Source organism: Gigantopelta aegis, chromosome 5 (assembly GCF_016097555.1).
Source record: "Gigantopelta aegis isolate Gae_Host chromosome 5, Gae_host_genome, whole genome shotgun sequence".
NCBI lineage: Eukaryota > Metazoa > Mollusca > Gastropoda > Neomphalida > Peltospiridae > Gigantopelta > Gigantopelta aegis.
Window position 1 is genome coordinate 23,394,311 of NC_054703.1, and position 17,505 is coordinate 23,411,815.

General features: G+C 38.7%; 1 protein-coding gene and 2 non-coding genes across 3 annotated transcripts in view; all 3 read left to right on the forward strand.

Annotated features, from left to right (window-relative positions):
• LOC121373703 overlaps nucleotides 1–12,848 on the forward strand; it is a 39,613-nt gene extending 26,765 nt beyond the window's left edge. The window contains exons 12-17 of the mRNA XM_041500439.1: nucleotides 273–393; nucleotides 2,517–2,626; nucleotides 3,274–3,346; nucleotides 4,589–4,704; nucleotides 7,481–7,559; nucleotides 12,447–12,848. Of these exons, the coding sequence (XP_041356373.1) occupies nucleotides 273–393; nucleotides 2,517–2,626; nucleotides 3,274–3,346; nucleotides 4,589–4,704; nucleotides 7,481–7,559; nucleotides 12,447–12,574 (627 nt within the window). The 3' untranslated portion in view covers nucleotides 12,575–12,848. The remainder of the gene's footprint in view (nucleotides 1–272; nucleotides 394–2,516; nucleotides 2,627–3,273; nucleotides 3,347–4,588; nucleotides 4,705–7,480; nucleotides 7,560–12,446) is intronic.
• Trnag-gcc lies at nucleotides 10,859–10,929 on the forward strand. The gene has a single exon. It is a non-coding gene; the product is annotated as a tRNA-Gly (tRNA).
• Nucleotides 12,849–15,507: 2,659 nt separating the features above from the next.
• Trnag-gcc lies at nucleotides 15,508–15,578 on the forward strand. The gene has a single exon. It is a non-coding gene; the product is annotated as a tRNA-Gly (tRNA).
• Nucleotides 15,579–17,505: the final 1,927 nt, after the last annotated feature.

Below are 17,505 nucleotides of genomic sequence, written 5' to 3' on the forward strand. Positions count from 1 at the left end.
TTTCCAACATTCTGAAAACAGAAGCGTTGTGCACCCACTTTATTGTTGCTGTATGGCGACACAAAGTGATGATGGAACAATATACTTAGGTGTCGTTATGTAGACATTCCTTTCTTTACATTAATTTGCATATTTTCAGGGAAGACAATTCTTCATAATTATACATTATTATAATACTGTATATTAGACAGCCCATAGCTGCTGATGAAACAATGTGCTGGGGTGTTGTTAAACAAATATCTCTTTCATTATATTGGTTTAAATAATTTCAGGGGGAGACAACTCTACATATCTACAATTTCATGTTGGGACATCCTGACTTGTCCGTGTTTGATATCAGTCCATGTTACCCTGACGGATCGAGAGAAATGTACCTTCAGTTTGTTGTCCCAGGTAAGTTTTTAAATTATTTAAATTATTATTATTTTGTTTTTTCCATTCACTATTTTTTTGTTACATAGGCCTACCTACAGTCCTTGGTGGAAATAGTGCATAGGTTGCCTAGAAAGTGATGACAGAATATTTATCATACAATAGCTAGCATATCCAGTGTAATCAAAGTATGTGATATTTTTCAGATCACATACTTTAAGAATTTGATAACTTTGCAAATTAAATGCAAATTAGATGTAAATTAACCAGGTCACAGCACTATCTTTATTGACATATAAACGAATATACTACAGCGACACTCCAGATAGATAGATGGTTTTATCTAAGGATATCCAAAATGATGTTTCGATTAAAAAAAAATCACCACGTCACATCATGGGCATAGGAAGGTGCCAAAAAGTGGGGGGCACACACACATACAGTGTATATATATAAATACATGTATAAGTATATAAAAACCATTGCTGCTACCAAATAGGAGGCACATGCCCTCCTTATCCCCCCTTCCTTCCTCTCCCCCCTTCCCCCCCCCCCCGGTTCCTATGTCAGTGCATATGTCATTTGAATATCGAGTAATGGCTGACTGAAGTTATAGCTAAGTATAAAGTTTACCAAATATACCTTGTATTAAGCTTGAAATTATATAATAAAGAGTTTATTACCTTTGTATGTTTAAGTATCATCAATATCATATATTAGGAATAAAATAATGTATTATGCTTGCCATAATAATAAATATACAATTTGTATTCCTAATATATGATATTGATGATACCGGAACTGGGGAACAATATTTAAAAAAAATTATATAACCGGAAGTCAGTTCACATAACTTTTATTTAGGTAACCAATCGTTCGGTTATGTGAACATAGTTCTCGTAACCGACGAGTTAGGCCTACCTAATCCTAAAACACTTAAACTATTGTTCTCTGCTATATTGTTGGTTAAAATGTATTTAAAAACAAACTGATTTTCTCTTTCATTACTGATATATGGTACTTTTGATATTAGAATGTAATTGTTCACCATGTAACTGATTGGCAGTTCTCTTGATTTTAGAGTTGCGTAACCAACACGCGAACAGAACAACAGTTCTCATGAAATATTGTACCCTGTGTAATAAACACTGGTAATAACCTCTTTGTACATGTACCGGTAGTTGGTGTATTTCTCCTATAATTAAAAAAAAAAAATCTTAACTGTTGGTGCATATCGAAGTGATACGTCCCACTAGAACGCCAAGTGGGACGTAACACTTCGATGTCACACGATGACGTCATTGATTGGCGCACTACAACCTAACAGGAACATCGACCAAGCGAGTTGTTCTAACAGTCCCCTCACAATGCTTGTTCAGTGTTCGAGATTAAAAATTTGGACAGTATCCCAGTTGGATACTAACATTTCAAAATCTGGTATCCCACCTGAGAATTTAGTATCCCACTTAAATGAATTCACAATCAAACGGAATCGGCAAAAAAGATTTGCTGCATCTATTTTTGCATAGTACTGGCATAAATTAATATTTAGCAGTAATCTATAAGTGTTTCTGACATTACTAATGATAAAACTACTTGTATCAATTGCAAGTGTGGAATCAATATCTCAAATAAAATTTGAAGGGAGGAAACATCCAACAAAAACATTACTGACATATCAGTCCCCAGTCTATTGCTATGCCGCTATTGCTCCAGTGTAGCATTAGACTGGGTACGAGTTTGGGGAGATATTATTAGGGCATAGCATTAGACTGGGTACGAGCTCGAAAATACTGTTACTTACATTAACTTCACCAGTAAATGACAACTTTCATTGTTTCAGCGAAAAATAAAAACGCAGGATTAAAAAAAAAAAAACATATGGTATCCTGGTAGGATACTGGTTTCTTGAAGTCTGGTATCCAAAATTAAATTCTGGGATATCGGGATACCGTTAATCTCAAGCACTGTTGTTGATTAAAACAGTCCGTTAATTTTCCATCTGAAAATGCTGAAGTATGCAACAGGCCATTGTCTGTGGAAAATGTTGCAGGACAATCACTGATTAAATAAAGTGCTGGGGTGTGTCTTTGGTAAAAAAAAAAAAAAAAATTGAAAAAAGGAATGGGGTTTTTTCTCTATAGGGAGATACAGTGAGGACGTAACTGGTCAGAGTTCCGAGTTTTACACGGCAGTTAGGTCGATCATTGCAAAGGTTGCTGGGATATCTCTGCTCAGAGTTGGTTCATTACATGTGAGTACATTCTGTGCAGGTGTGACAGTGTTATACCTGCCTACGTGTTACGTGTCGTGGTTAACTCTTTTCCCACCCAGCTTTCCAACATGAAATATGTAATTTTCAACCTACATTTTTCAACATCACATTGTTAAAACAAAACCTAATTTAACACTATTTTGATGTGTGTCATAGTTAGTGAATGTAATTACTAAAATAAAATGTACAAAAGAACTTATTATGACAGTTTATTTTCAATTTCATCCAATGAGTAATCCAAATTAATTTTTTTTTCTTTCAATATTTTTTTAAAACCTTACGATCACAATCCATGACAATCCATGACGTCATTGTTTATGACAGTTTATTTTCAATTTCAGTCCACGATGAGTAATCCATCCATCATCTACTTCAAAGTCTTTTCGGCAAATACATGTACATCCTTTACAAATCATCAGTTTTCATGTTTTAAAAGAAATAATTATACAAATAGCGAGAAATCGAACCAATGTGCATGTTACATCATCAAAAACGTGGGGTGGGGGGGGGGGGGGGAGGTGGGGGGGGTGAATTTTTGTTGGATTTCATTTTCAATTTTTTTCTTTCTATCTTGTTAGTGGTTATGTCCCTTATCAATTATCACCTTGTTATTGATCTTATTTCAGATTCGACCGAGCGACAGTGAGGAAGACAAACTGCTGATAGTTGTCACACTGTTGGATAAAACTCCATCCACGGGTGAGACTTGTTCAACTCCTCCAGAGACTAACCCGAGTTTGCTGCCATTGTAAGATGGTTCTGACTAACAAAGCCTTTTTAACCTTCTGGGGCAGGACGTAGCCCAGTGGTAGAGCGCTTGCTTGATGTGCGGTCGGTCTGGGATCGATCCCCGTCGGTGGGCCCATTGGGCTATTTCTTGCTCCAGCCAATGCACCACGACTGGTATATCAAAGGTCGTGGTATGTGTTATCCTGTCTGTGGGATGGTGCATGTAAAAGATCCCTTGCTGCTAGTCAAAAAGAGTAGCCCATGAAGTGGTGACAGCGGGTTTCCTCTCTATATCTGTGTGGTCCTTAATCATATGTCTGATGCCATATAACTGTAAATAAAATGTGTGGAGTGCTTCGTTAAATAAAACATTTCCTTTCCGTTTCTATGTCATCCCCCACCCCTCTCTCTCTCTCTCTCTGTCTTTGTCTCACACACTTTCTCTGTCTCTCTCTCTCTCTCTTGTACATCAAAGGCCATGGTATGTGCTATCCTGTCTATGGGATGATGCATATAAAAGATCCCTTGCTGCTAATCGAAAAGAGTAGGCCATGAAGTGGTGACAGCAGATTTTCTCCCTCAATATCTGTGTGGTATGTCAGACGCCATATAACCATCTGTCTCTGTCAAATAAACCGGCCTCGGTGGCGTCGTGGTTAGGCCATCAGTCTACAGGCTGGTAGGTACTGTGTTTGGATCCCAGTCGAGGCATTGGATTTTAAATCCAGATACCGACTCCAAACCCTAAGTGAGTGCTCCGCAAGGCTCAATGGGTAGGTGTAAACCACTTGCACCGACCAGTGATCCATAACTGGTTCAACAAAGTACGTGTTTTGTGCTATCCTGCCTGTGGGAAGCGCAAATAAAAGATCCCTTGCTGCTAATCGGAAAGAGTAGCCGAAGTAGTGGCGACAGCGGGTTTCCTCTCAAAATCTGTGTGGTCCTTAACCATATGTCTGATGCCATATAACCGTAAATAAAATGTGTTGAGTGCGTCATTAAATAAAACCTTTCTTTTTCTGTCAAATAAAACATATTTCCTTCTTCTCTCTTTCTCTCTCTCTCTCTGTCTGTGTGTGTGTGTGTGTGTCTCTCTCTCTCTCTCTCTCTCTCTCTCTCTCTCTCTCTCTCTCTCTCTCTCTCTTTCTGAAATGTTGAAATTATAAAATGTGCTGAGGTGTCGTTAAAACAAACTTTCCTTTCCTGTGACAGTCAAAGTGAAGAAAGGCTTCTATGAGTTCACACTGCCTCAAGCATACTACAATCTCGTCAAGGCATTGAATCACCATCGTCTGAATTTCAGCATCGGAACAGCACCAGAAATAAAGGTAAATATTGGTCGTAACTTTTTCATTCCAATACAGGCTCCAACCCAAACAGGGTGCACCTCTCAGTAGCGTTGCCAGGGGGGTGGCCACAGGGACCATGCCCCCCCCCCCCCCCCCCCAATCAAACTGTTTTTTTTTTTTTTTACTGTATTAAAGGCATAGACCCTAGTTTCAGCCCGTAAAAGTGAACACTAAGTTTGGTTAAGTTACATACCTGTAACACATTTGTATAACATTACGTATTGTTAGACATAGACTAAAACTCGACTCCATAACTTATTTCTCGGATGCATGTGTGTTTTTTAAAATATGAATAATGCATTTTGTGGTATTAGAAACACCAGGATGATCAGAAGCACTTCGGATGTATGGAAATGGATAATCTAGACAATAAAATATAACTACTATTTGATTTCGGTGGTCATAAATGGCTCTAATAGTGAAAAATATGCCGTAGTGTTTAAAAACTAGGGTCTGTCCCTTTAAATTTTATAAAATCAGACACACAGACACACACACACAGACACACACACAGACACAGACAGACAGACACACACACAGACACACACACAGACATACATGGATGTCTGTATAGCTCAGAACGCATTGTGGTTAGTCTGCAATTTGCGGGCGATTCGGTGCCATAGATTCGAGTCCCAGCAACGGCATGGGACAATTTGTGAAGCCACAAAGGATTTAATTATCCCTTGCGCCAGTGCGTTAATATCAGTGTATGTAACAGTCAACCTCGACATACATACAATATATAGATATTCATACATCAATACATACATACATAGTCTGGGTTGCCCCCCCCCCCCCCCCTCCCCCATCTAAAATCCTGGCTACACGTCTAGACTCAACAGGGAGGTGTACGGTCACATACAAAGGTCAGGTCAGGTCAGGTCAGGTCAGGTCAGGCCAGGCCAGGCCAGGCCAGGCCAGGTCAGGTCATAGTGTCTTACGTGCACATTTAGAGCAAGCTGTTATAAGGCATGACTGTCGTAGGCACAGGTGTCAACTTGTGGCAGCTCCTTCGACCAGGACAAGAGCCACACACCAAGTTTCACCCACTTTATGGATGTAATTTCATTCATTTCAACTTATTCTTGTGCTAGCTCTTGTTCAATTAAGGTTCAAGCACGCTGTACTGGGCACACACCTCAGCTATCTGCACTGTCTGTCTAGGACAGTGGGTTGTTAGTGGTTAGTGAGAGAGAAGACGGTGTAGTGGTTTAATATATACCTACCCACTGAGTCGTTAAAACTCGCTCTAGTACCTACCAGCCTTGTATCCGATGGCTTAACCACGTCACCACCACCGAGGCCGGTATAGATGTCATTATGGGTCTGGGCCCAGTTCCACGAAGCTATCTTAGCACTACTATCACCATAGATACCTACCATCGTGACTTTTAATCTTTTTTTTACGATCGCCAGCCCATTCCATGATGCTACGTAGCTTACTATCGTTATAGAGTACTGTGAAATTTTACCAATTGGTATGAGGCAGTTGTAAGCCACTAACGTAGCTGTCAAATGGCAGTTAGATGATGATTTGATCATTTTCTAACAAGGATACTAACTTTTTGTGTAAAAATGGATCTAATATATATCAAATACCTTTTTATGAAACTGTGTTTGATGAAAAACAGTCTAGGCCATACGACCTTCACACGAAAATACAGGAGATAACTCTCATGTCTTATGCATTCAGCAATTATTGCTTAGCAAATAAACTGACAAAGTTACTTCATGGATGTCCAATTCCAATGAATACATGTACATCCAAGATGTTACCAAAACAAAAAGTCGGTAACCAATTTATTATTTAACTAATTTGCACTTCTACGCAGAGGATCTTAATCATTAAAGGGGTACTTATGACTACCGTACGGTTGCTTTGTGGAATGGCTGTAAAGTTTACAGTGCCACTTGTAAAACTCACCTCAAGTCACTACAATTAACCTTAGCTACAATTCTTTCGAGGAACAGGGCCCTGAACCTTAAATGAGTAATGTTTACTTGGCAGGCCTTCTGTAGCCTGTGTGCTCGTGTAATATCTAGATTTCTCCCATCCCTAGCTACATACAAGACAGAGCCATTCCATGATGTCATTCCATATGGAATAAATTTCTTGCATAGGCTATGACATCATTATATTTAACATAGGGAGTAGTACATCATTGGTAATATATATGACATCATATTAATGCGTGTTGGTTAGTTTTAGATTCTTATGCCGGTTAGCGCATCACAGGGTCACGTGACTTAACTCTTGGATTCGACAGGCATTTTGGCAAGCGATGTGGAAAACGCGACTTTTTATTGCGAATATATTAAAAACGGGTAAATATTTTAAAATTTATTTTCTTGATACTTCCTATATATTGTAAAAGGTATACATAGATACCAAACAATAGTGAATTACGTTTTTGATAAACGTGGACCTTAAAACATCTCTTGCTTTTTGATAAAATCTCCTGCTTTCTCAACACACACCTCCTGCTTTCTCTTGACTAAAGGTTGACAGGTCTGCATTATACGTCCAAGGAGAGTGTGGGAGAGTATGGGAGAGTATGGGAGAGTATGAGTACATAGACCAATGTACTTTTCAGTGTGAAATAATGATGTAATGCCCTGTATACATAGGGATGGTGGGGGGTAACAGTCAAACACAAAAAAAGGCGTACTAGCTTGGCGGTATAAGAGGCAGAAAATCTCACATGCCCCTAATAAGTTTTTATTATTATTATTATTATTTTATTTTTTACAGTGGTACACCATTGAAAAGGATTCACTTGCAAAAACTACCAACCCATTAACAGGGAGAAACTCAGAAAACTACAGCGCAGGTATGTATAACAACAAAAACTACCAACCCATTAACAGGGAGAAACTCTGGATACTACAGCGCAGGTATGTATATAACAACAAAACTACCAACCCATTAACAGGGAGATACTCTGGATACTACAGTGCAGGTATGTATAACAACAAAAACTACCAACCGATTAACAGGGAGAAACTCAGAAAACTACAGCGCAGGTATGTATAACAACAAAAACTACCAACCCATTAACAAGGAGAAACTCTGGATACTACAGTGCAGGTATGTATATAACAACAAAAACTACCAACCCATTAACAGGGAGAAACTCTGAAAACTACAGCGCAGGTATGTATAACAACAAAAACTACCAACCCATTAACAGGGAGAAACTCTGAAAACTACAGCGCAGGTATGTATAACAACAAAAACTACCAACCCATTAACAGGGAGAAACTCTGAAAACTACAGCGCAGGTATGTATAACAACAAAAACTACCAACCCATTAACAGGGAGAAACTCTGAAAACTACAGCGCAGGTACATGTATGTATAACAACAAAAACTACCAACCCATTAACAGGGAGAAACTCTGAAAACTACAGCGCAGGTATGTATAACAACAAAAACTACCAACCCATTAACAGGGAGAAACTCTGAAAACTACAGCGCAGGTATGTATAACAACAAAAACTACCAACCCATTAACAGGGAGAAACTGGAAACTACAGTGCAGGTATGTATAACAACAAAAACTACCAACCCATTAACAGGGAGAAACTCTGAAAACTACAGCGCAGGTATGTATATAACAACAAAAACTACCAACCCATTAACAGGAAGATACTCTGGAAACTACAGCGCAGGTATGTATAACAACAAAAAATACCAACCCATTAACAGGGAGAAACTCTAAAAACTACAGCGCAGGTATGTATATAACAACAAAACTACCAACCCATTAACAGGAAGATACTCAGGAAACTACAGCGCAGGGAAGTATAACAGCAAAAACTACCAACTCATTAACAGAGAGATACTCTGGAAACTACTGCGCAGGTATGTATAACAACAAAAACTACCAACCCATTAACAGGGAGAAACTCTGAAAACTACAGCACAGGTATGTATATAACAACAAAACTACCAGCCCATTAACAGGGAGAAACTCTGAAAACGACAGCGCAGGTATGTATAACAACAAAAACTACCAACCCATTAACAGGGAGAAACTCTGAAAACTACAGCGCAGGTATGTATAACAACAAAAACTACCAACCCATTAACAGGGAGAAACTCTGAAAACTACAGCGCAGGTATGTATAACAACAAAAACTACCAACCCATTAACAGGGAGAAACTCTGAAAACTACAGCGCAGGTATGTATAACAACAAAAACTACCAACCCATTAACAGGGAGAAACTCTGAAAACTACAGCGCAGGTATGTATAACAACAAAAACTACCAACCCATTAACAGGGAGAAACTCTGAAAACTACAGCGCAGGTATGTATAACAACAAAAACTACCAACCCATTAACAGGGAGAAACTGGAAACTACAGCGCAGGTATGTATAACAACAAAAACTACCAACCCATTAACAGGGAGAAACTCTGAAAACTACAGCGCAGGTATGTATAACAACAAAAACTACCAACCCATTAACAGGGAGAAACTCTGGAAACTACAGCGTAGGTATGTATAACAACAAAAACTACCAACCCATTAACAGGGAGAAACTCTGAAAACTACAGCGCAGGTATGTATAACAACAAAAAAATACCAACCCATTAACAGGGAGAAACTCTGAAAACTACAGCGCAGGTATGTATAACAACAAAAACTACCAACCCATTAACAGGGAAAAACTCTGAAAACTACAGCGCAGGTATGTATATAACAACAAAACTACCAGCCCATTAACAGGGAGAAACTCTGAAAACGACAGCGCAGGTATGTATAACAACAAAAACTACCAACCCATTAACAGGGAGAAACTCTGAAAACTACAGCGCAGGTATGTATAACAACAAAAACTACCAACCCATTAACAGGGAGAAACTGGAAACTACAGCGCAGGTATGTATAACAACAAAAACTACCAACCCATTAACAGGGAGAAACTCTGAAAACTACAGCGCAGGTATGTATAACAACAAAAACTACCAACCCATTAACAGGGAGAAACTCTGAAAACTACAGCGCATGTATGTATAACAACAAAAACTACCAACCCATTAACAGGGAGAAACTCTGAAAACTACAGCGCAGGTATGTATAACAACAAAAACTACCAACCCATTAACAGGGAGAAACTGGAAACTACAGCGCAGGTATGTATAACAACAAAAACTACCAACCCATTAACAGGGAGAAACTCTGAAAACTACAGCGCAGGTATGTATAACAACAAAAAAATACCAACCCATTAACAGGGAGAAACTCTGAAAACTACAGCGCAGGTATGTATAACAACAAAAACTACCAACCCATTAACAGGGAGAAACTGGAAACTACAGCGCAGGTATGTATAACAACATAAACTACCAACCCATTAACAGGGAGAAACTCTGAAAACTACAGCGCAGGTATGTATAACAACAATTACTTTGATAAATGACCTAAACCACCTCCAGTCTGGTTTCAGTAGTCAGAAGTGTGGTCCCTATGAGCATTACATGCTGATTGGAAGGAAGGAAGGAAATGTTTTATTTAATGATGCACTCAACACATTTTATTTATGGTTATATGGCGTCGGACATATGGTTAAGGACCACACAGATATTGAGAGAGGAAACCCGCTGTCGCCACTTCGTGGGCTACTCCTTTTGATTAGCAGCAAGGGATCTTTTATATGCACCATCCCATAGATAGGATAGCACACACTACGGCCTTTGATGCACCAGTCGTGGTGCTTACACGGTTATATGGCGTCAGACATATGATTAAGGACCACACAGATATTGAGAGAGGAAACCCACTGTCTCCACTTCATGGGCTACTCCTTTTGATTAGCAGCAAGGGATCTTTTAAATGCACCATCCCACAGACAGGATAGTACATACCACAGCCTTTATTACACCAGTTATGGAGCACTGGCTGGAATGAGAAATATCCCAATGGGTCCACCGACGAGGATTGATCCTAGACCGACCGTGCATTAAGCAAATGTTTTACCACTGGCCTACATCCTACCCCCTATATGCTGATTGATTCGGTTCACCTGTTCTGCCCATCACGTTACGGTTCGGTAGCTTCCACATCTCATCAAGTGTACATATCTTGAAGACACAAAATAATTGAACCAAATCCAAATGTAAGGCATCGGTGGTCTAGTGGTAGAATACTCGCCTGCCACGCGGGTGACCCGGGTTCAATTCCCGGTCGATGCACATTTTATTTTTGTATTGTGTATCAAATATTTAGCTATGTTAACAGGTGGTCTGCAGAGGAAAGCTACAGTTTCCATTAATAGGAAAGGATATTGTATATGTACTATCTCACAGACGGTCAGAAGTTGGAGGTCTTTCAAAATCGGTGCCTTCGCAGGATTCTGAATATCTTCTGGCCCAACATCATAACCAATGAAGAACTCCATAAACAAACCTCAACAGAGTCATTGGTATCGGAGATCAAGCGCCGAAGATGGCGCTAGATTGGCCATGTTATCAGAATGCCTCAAACAGCCCTACCAAGAGTGGCACTCCGATGGACCCTTCCTGGAAAAAGGAAACGGAGAAGACCGAAAGAAACATGAAGGAGGACAGTAGAGAAGAAAATCCGAGAGGGCAGTCTGAGCTGGGGGCTGCTGGAGAAGCTGGCAAAAAACAAGCAGCAGTGGCGACCTCTGGTTACAGTCTTATGTGCTTCTTAGCAGGAAGGGGGGATTAAGTAATCCCACAGACAGTGCGGCACATACCATGGGGAAATATAAAAATCAGAGAATGGTTCCACAGAGTTGGTTCGATCCTGCGACACAACATCTAGGAATTGAGATAATATGTCAGACAGCAAATACAGGGCTTGAAATAGTGACAAGCCAGGGATTGATCCAGTATTTTTCACCCTGGTCCCATGGCTGATGGGATTGGGAAAATGAGTGTGATTTTAGTCATAATTGGGAATTGGGTCGAGACGTAGCCCAGTGGTAAAACTTCTGCTTAACGCGCAGTCGGTCTGGGATCGATCCCCGTCGGTGGGCACATTGGGCTATTTCTCGCTTCAGCCAGTGCACCATAACTGGTACATCAAAGGCTGTGGTATGTGTTATCCTGTCTGTGGGATGGTGCATACAAAAGATCCCATGCTGCTAATCAAAAAGAGTAGCCCATGTAGTGGCGACAGCGGGTTTTCTCGCTCAATATCTGTGTGGTCCTTGACCATAATATGTCTGATGCCACATAACTGTAAATAAAATGTGTTGAGTGCGTCGTTAAATAAAATATTTCCTTGCTTGTAGAAATAACCAGACAATAAGATGTTGTTTCATTTCAAAGTGACAGACCCTAGTTTTTAAACAATACTACACATTTTTCACTATTAAAGCAGTTTTTAACCATTTAAATTAGAATTACTTACATTTTATTAATTAGAATATTCATTTTCCTTACACCTGCAGTGGTTCTGGTCATCCAGGTTTTTGTAATGCCCCAAAATGTATTTTTCATAATTCTAAAAACACACGTTCGTCTGAGAAGTAATGGTTATCAAAACAAGCTCTAGTTATTTTTAGATGGTATTTCCCCATTTAAACATCACAGACTTTAGTTTATCTCTCTTATAACCTTGTCCGAATGTGTTGCAGGTTTGTAGATTAACCAAACTTGGTGTCCATTTTCAAGTGCTGAAACTAGAGTCCGTGTCTTTAATAATATATGTACTAATAATATTTTGTTGTTTCTTCTTGCAGCCTCCATGGCTGGCTTGGGAATTGGGATGATCCTGCTGGGATGCATTCTGGGATTGTTCATTGCCTTCGTCATTTACCGACGCGCGAATCCATTTTCTCTCATCCCCTACCAAAGAACAAGTACATAATTCCGACTTTTAGAAGGGCCGTCTCAAAGCTGCACAATGAACAAAACTATTTATTAATTTTTCTCCTTGGAACAACAACATACCTCATATGCCCACTTGATACTGTGTTGTTGTATCCTTACACCTTTAATATATAGAGCTTATTACCAGACAATCTAATTAAAATTAGCTCCACTATTACATGTGAATCTAACAGCAGCCCGTTGGAGCTCATGTCCAGTTAACCTTTCATTCGACTAATCAAAACCTTACTTGTAAAATCATGCCAGTGATTTGAAAAGAATTTGAAAACATTTGGGATTATGCCGAGGGTATACGAAATATTCAGGTGAATTACGAAGTATGCCGGAAACTATTTCAATATAAAATTTGTTTCAAGAGGTCATTACTGCACTTTTCCCCCTGGGTTTTTTTTTTCAATGTTGAAATAGACCAACAAGTTCGCTTATTGCATAAATAGTCTCGCTCGATATTTTTAGAATTTGTATGCTCCCGAATAACTGTATAAAAGGCGAAGTGTAAGTGGTCGATATTTTAATTGTTATTTATAGATGAAATGTCAACTGGACATTAGAGTCCACGCAATGCTGTTAGATCTACTGGTAAACCAGTAGAGCTAATTTTAATCAGACTGATTACCAGTGTTTTTCAGTATCGTCAATGTCATATATTGGAAATAAAAATTGTATTATGCGAGCATATAATACAATTATTTTTATTCCTATAATATATGATATTGACAATACTGAAACATTCGAGGGTAATAATCTCTGTATCATATAATATCAAGCTTAATACAAGGTGTTTTTGTAAACTGTAATTCCAGTTAGCCATTACCCGATAATCAAATGACTTAAGAATATGTGACGTGGTGTCTTTTTGAATGGAAATGATATCATTTTGAATATCCTTACATTAATTGGTGCTTAATGTTTGTTTTGTTTGTTTTGTTTTGGGGGTTGGGGGGGGGGTTCTGAATGATAGACTGGTTTCAGTGTAATGTTGCTATTGAAATGTTAAATTTCATTTTATTTCCTAAAATATTTTCTTTAGTACATACAACATTATTTGAAGACAAATCCAGTTTGGGCTTCTTACAGATATTAAGATGGCCAGAAGCACATTGAATATACAGACACTGACATTTTAAAGAAGAATATATATATTTAATATGTAAGTTTAATTGTAGAAATATTTTATTAGTCGGAGACATCTTACAATGCATTAAACTCAGGAATGTCCCTTTAAGTGCATAGCTATAGCTTCGTAAAACGGGGCTTTAAAGATTCCTAAGGATGTACATGTTTTTAGATAAAGGTTTTGATCACACACACAAGCACAACATACCAAGTGTGTATTTACCTTTATTCACAACTAAATATAATTTCGGTATTATTTTAACTGAGAAATTTTTAATTAAAGTTTTCAGTTTGACATGTATCAGCATGTAGATATTTGGCATCAAAATGCTAAGGTGGGGTCTCTGAATAGAAATGGAAAATTTGAATTTGTGATCTAACTGAACCACACCCGGTAAATTGTTAAATTGTCAATTGGTCTATATTAGGGTTTAATTGTTAATATTAATTATGTTATCTTGTTTTACTTAAATGAGTGTTTGTTTGTTTGTTTGTTTTTGTTATAACATATTTGTTTTTGTTATAAAACATTTAAGATTTGTTCATACTTTTGTATAAAAATAAATATATCTTTTATTACAAGTTTGTTCCTTTTTCATACATTGGTAGGAAACACAGATAGTAGAAATAAGAGTTGGGAGAGATGGAAGGGAAAGGAATGTTTGTTGAACTATAACACTACATTTCATTTTTTACACTTTGCTGCTATTTGGTTTCGTATACTAAACAGTAGGAGCCTAGGTTATGTTAAATATTCTGGCATTAATTCATCTAGAAAGGAATGTTAATTAAAGTTTGTTTTTGTTTGATGACACCACTAGAGCTACATTTTTTCATTTCATTTTAACTTATTTTCGTGCTTATATCCAATTACAGTTCAAGCACACTGTCCTGGGCACACACCTCAGCTACCTGGGCTGTCTGTCCAGGACAGTGGGTTAGTGGTTAGTGAGAAAGAAAAGGGTGTAGTGGCCTACCCATTGAGCCCTTAAGAACTCGCTCAGGGTGGGAGCTGGTACCGGGCGGAGAACTCTGTACCTACCAGCCTGTAGTCTGATGGCTTAACCACGACGCCACCGAGGCCCGTCTAGAGCTACATTTTTCCATTAGTAGCAAATGATCATTTATAATAATAAGCCTGTGCACCATTTCACAGACAGGATAGCAAATACCACGGCTTTTAAGGTGTGGTGCACTGGCTGATACACGAAATAGCCGTTCCACACATTAGGTGAGCACTCTACCACTGGGCTAGGTCCCTCCCTCAGAAGAAATTTATATGGGGGGGGGGGTGTCTAGACGGGGTGGGTGGGGGCGGTCAAGACATGCTGTCATTGAAAATACATTTTGAAAAAACTAAATTCACATAAGCCTAAAGTTGATTACGCTGAGGTTTATTTTAATGACCTATTAAGCCTGGGGCAGCGGGGGAAGGGTCGACCCCTGAACCCTTTCCCCTACGTGCCTGGTTTTAACTTTTACTCGGTGACAGTCATACACCGCAACATTTTAGGCCGCGTTCAGCGACGCTAACATTAGCGAACTATTTTACTGTTAGGTTAGGTCAGGTCAGGTCAGGTCAGGTCAGGTCATGATAGGGCTTAACGTGCACATTCAGAGTACGCTGTTGACTTGTTTCCTTAGGTGTGCCTTTTGGTTATCTTGAAGCATAATATTATAAACCATTTGCCCGACTGTAAGAGAGCTAGACGGACATTTAGACAGTTATATGTACAACTTTGCTCATATCAGTGTCGGAACCAGAAAACATCTTTGAACTGTTTTAAATGTGAAGCATCGGTGGTCTAGTGGTAGAATACTCGCCTGCCACGCGGGTGACCCGGGTTCAATTCCCGGTCGATGCACTTTTTTTTTTTTTTTTTTTTTACAACATGGTAAAAAGGTCTTAGGTTCAAATTATTGTACTTGAGGGTCAAACTCCACCGGACCCGAGTACCCGACACTTACCCTAGGTGCTAATAAGACTACGGAATTAAGTAAACTAACATTATGCATCTTAAAGACATACTGTCACAGATTTAAAGACCTTATTTCTCTAAAAATGGATAATAAATAAAAATTACATTAATCATTGGAAACCAAATCTAGCTATCGCATCACCTTAACTGAACCATGATAGAGTGAAATCCATGTCATCCCTCTCAGCAATTTTAGTTTTTGAATTATGGACCATTGCCATAATTCAATTATTTTTACCAAACATTAATAAATGGAGTATGGTGGTTATGAAGATGGCTTAATAAAGTACATTTAGGGGCAAATCAAAATATTTTTGTGACAATATGCCTTTAATTCCAGCGCTCAACATGGATGTCAAACCATGCCATTGTATTGCATTCCACACATTCGACTTTTGTTTTCCCTCCATGTCTCATAATATAACCGGCGGCAAGCATATGACAAAATGACGTAAAACTATAATTAAATGAGAGTGCACGTGTACTCGTACCCTTATGCCGATGGGGTCTGGAACCACCCCACCCCCATCGTGAAGAAAACATATATATTTTACTTATTTTAAAGTGCATTCATCGTTAGTATACCATTTTCATCTGTGTAGGCCAGTTGCATGTGGACCCCTCTGTCAAAATGATACCAATGTCGGCTAAAAATATCTAATCGTTCAATTCAGCAACATGTTTATTTCTGTGTAAAACAGCGAGGCCATTTAAAAACATCAGGACAGACACGTGTCCGTTTAACAACAATAGAACATGCCTCTCAAATATTCCGATTGTCTTGGTAAAACCCATGCGCGTGCTGTAACCTCACCCAGGGCCGTAGCTAGGATTTTTTGTTGGGGGGGGGGGGGGGGGGGGGGGGTCTGAGTAGTTAATAGTCTAAAACTTTTAGATCTGCGTTCAAAATTTTATATCGAAATTACTTCTTTTTTTTTAAATATTATTAAATAGTCCGATCCCCTCTTCTTTCTTTTATTTAATTTTGGACTGTCCTTCTAAAATGCTCCAAATTATATAAATATTCGGCCGAGCAGTCAATTCTTTTTATTTTTGGCTTGTAACCTTTTTATTTTTTTTATTTATTCTATTAAACTCCTTTTCTTTAAGTTTCTATGGGGGGGGGGGGGGGGGGGGGCAACTGCCCCCTTTGTCCCCATGTTAGCTACGGCCCTGGTAATGGGGGTGCGCACACATACTCTTGAAATTTTTAAGTGCCCCGAAAATGAAAAAGAATACAAGAAATGTATTTGTGGAGATATATAATATGTCTGTCGGATTGGTGCTTCTGGGAAAGACTACCACAATAAATAATACATTTTTGGTGTACTTTGGAATGCTGTCGGTGCCCTTATAAAACGTAGCATCTTGTCTTTGAATGCGGCTCTGTGAAGTTGGTTACTTATTCCTCGTTCCTCGTTCCTTATTCAATATCGAATAAGTAACTGGAAAATCCGTTTCACATTCGCTTTGCGCGTACTACACGTTTAAGTTTATCGACTGGTAAGATCTATCTGAGGCCTTGCGATATTGTCCAAACAAGTAAAAATTCGGTATTAGCGCAGTATATCACAAATATTTTACTACTTTTTGCCAATAAATGAGCAGCAGCAGCAATAACAACAACTATTAGTATCACTACTACTACTACTACTACTACTACTACTACTACTACTACTACTACTAGTAATCTTATCGTTATTGTTATTACTATTATAATTATTATCGTCAACATCACCATTACGAACAATCAAAGTGACATAATTACATAACACGTAAATATCTGTGAATATATTGACACCTAGTCTTGCCC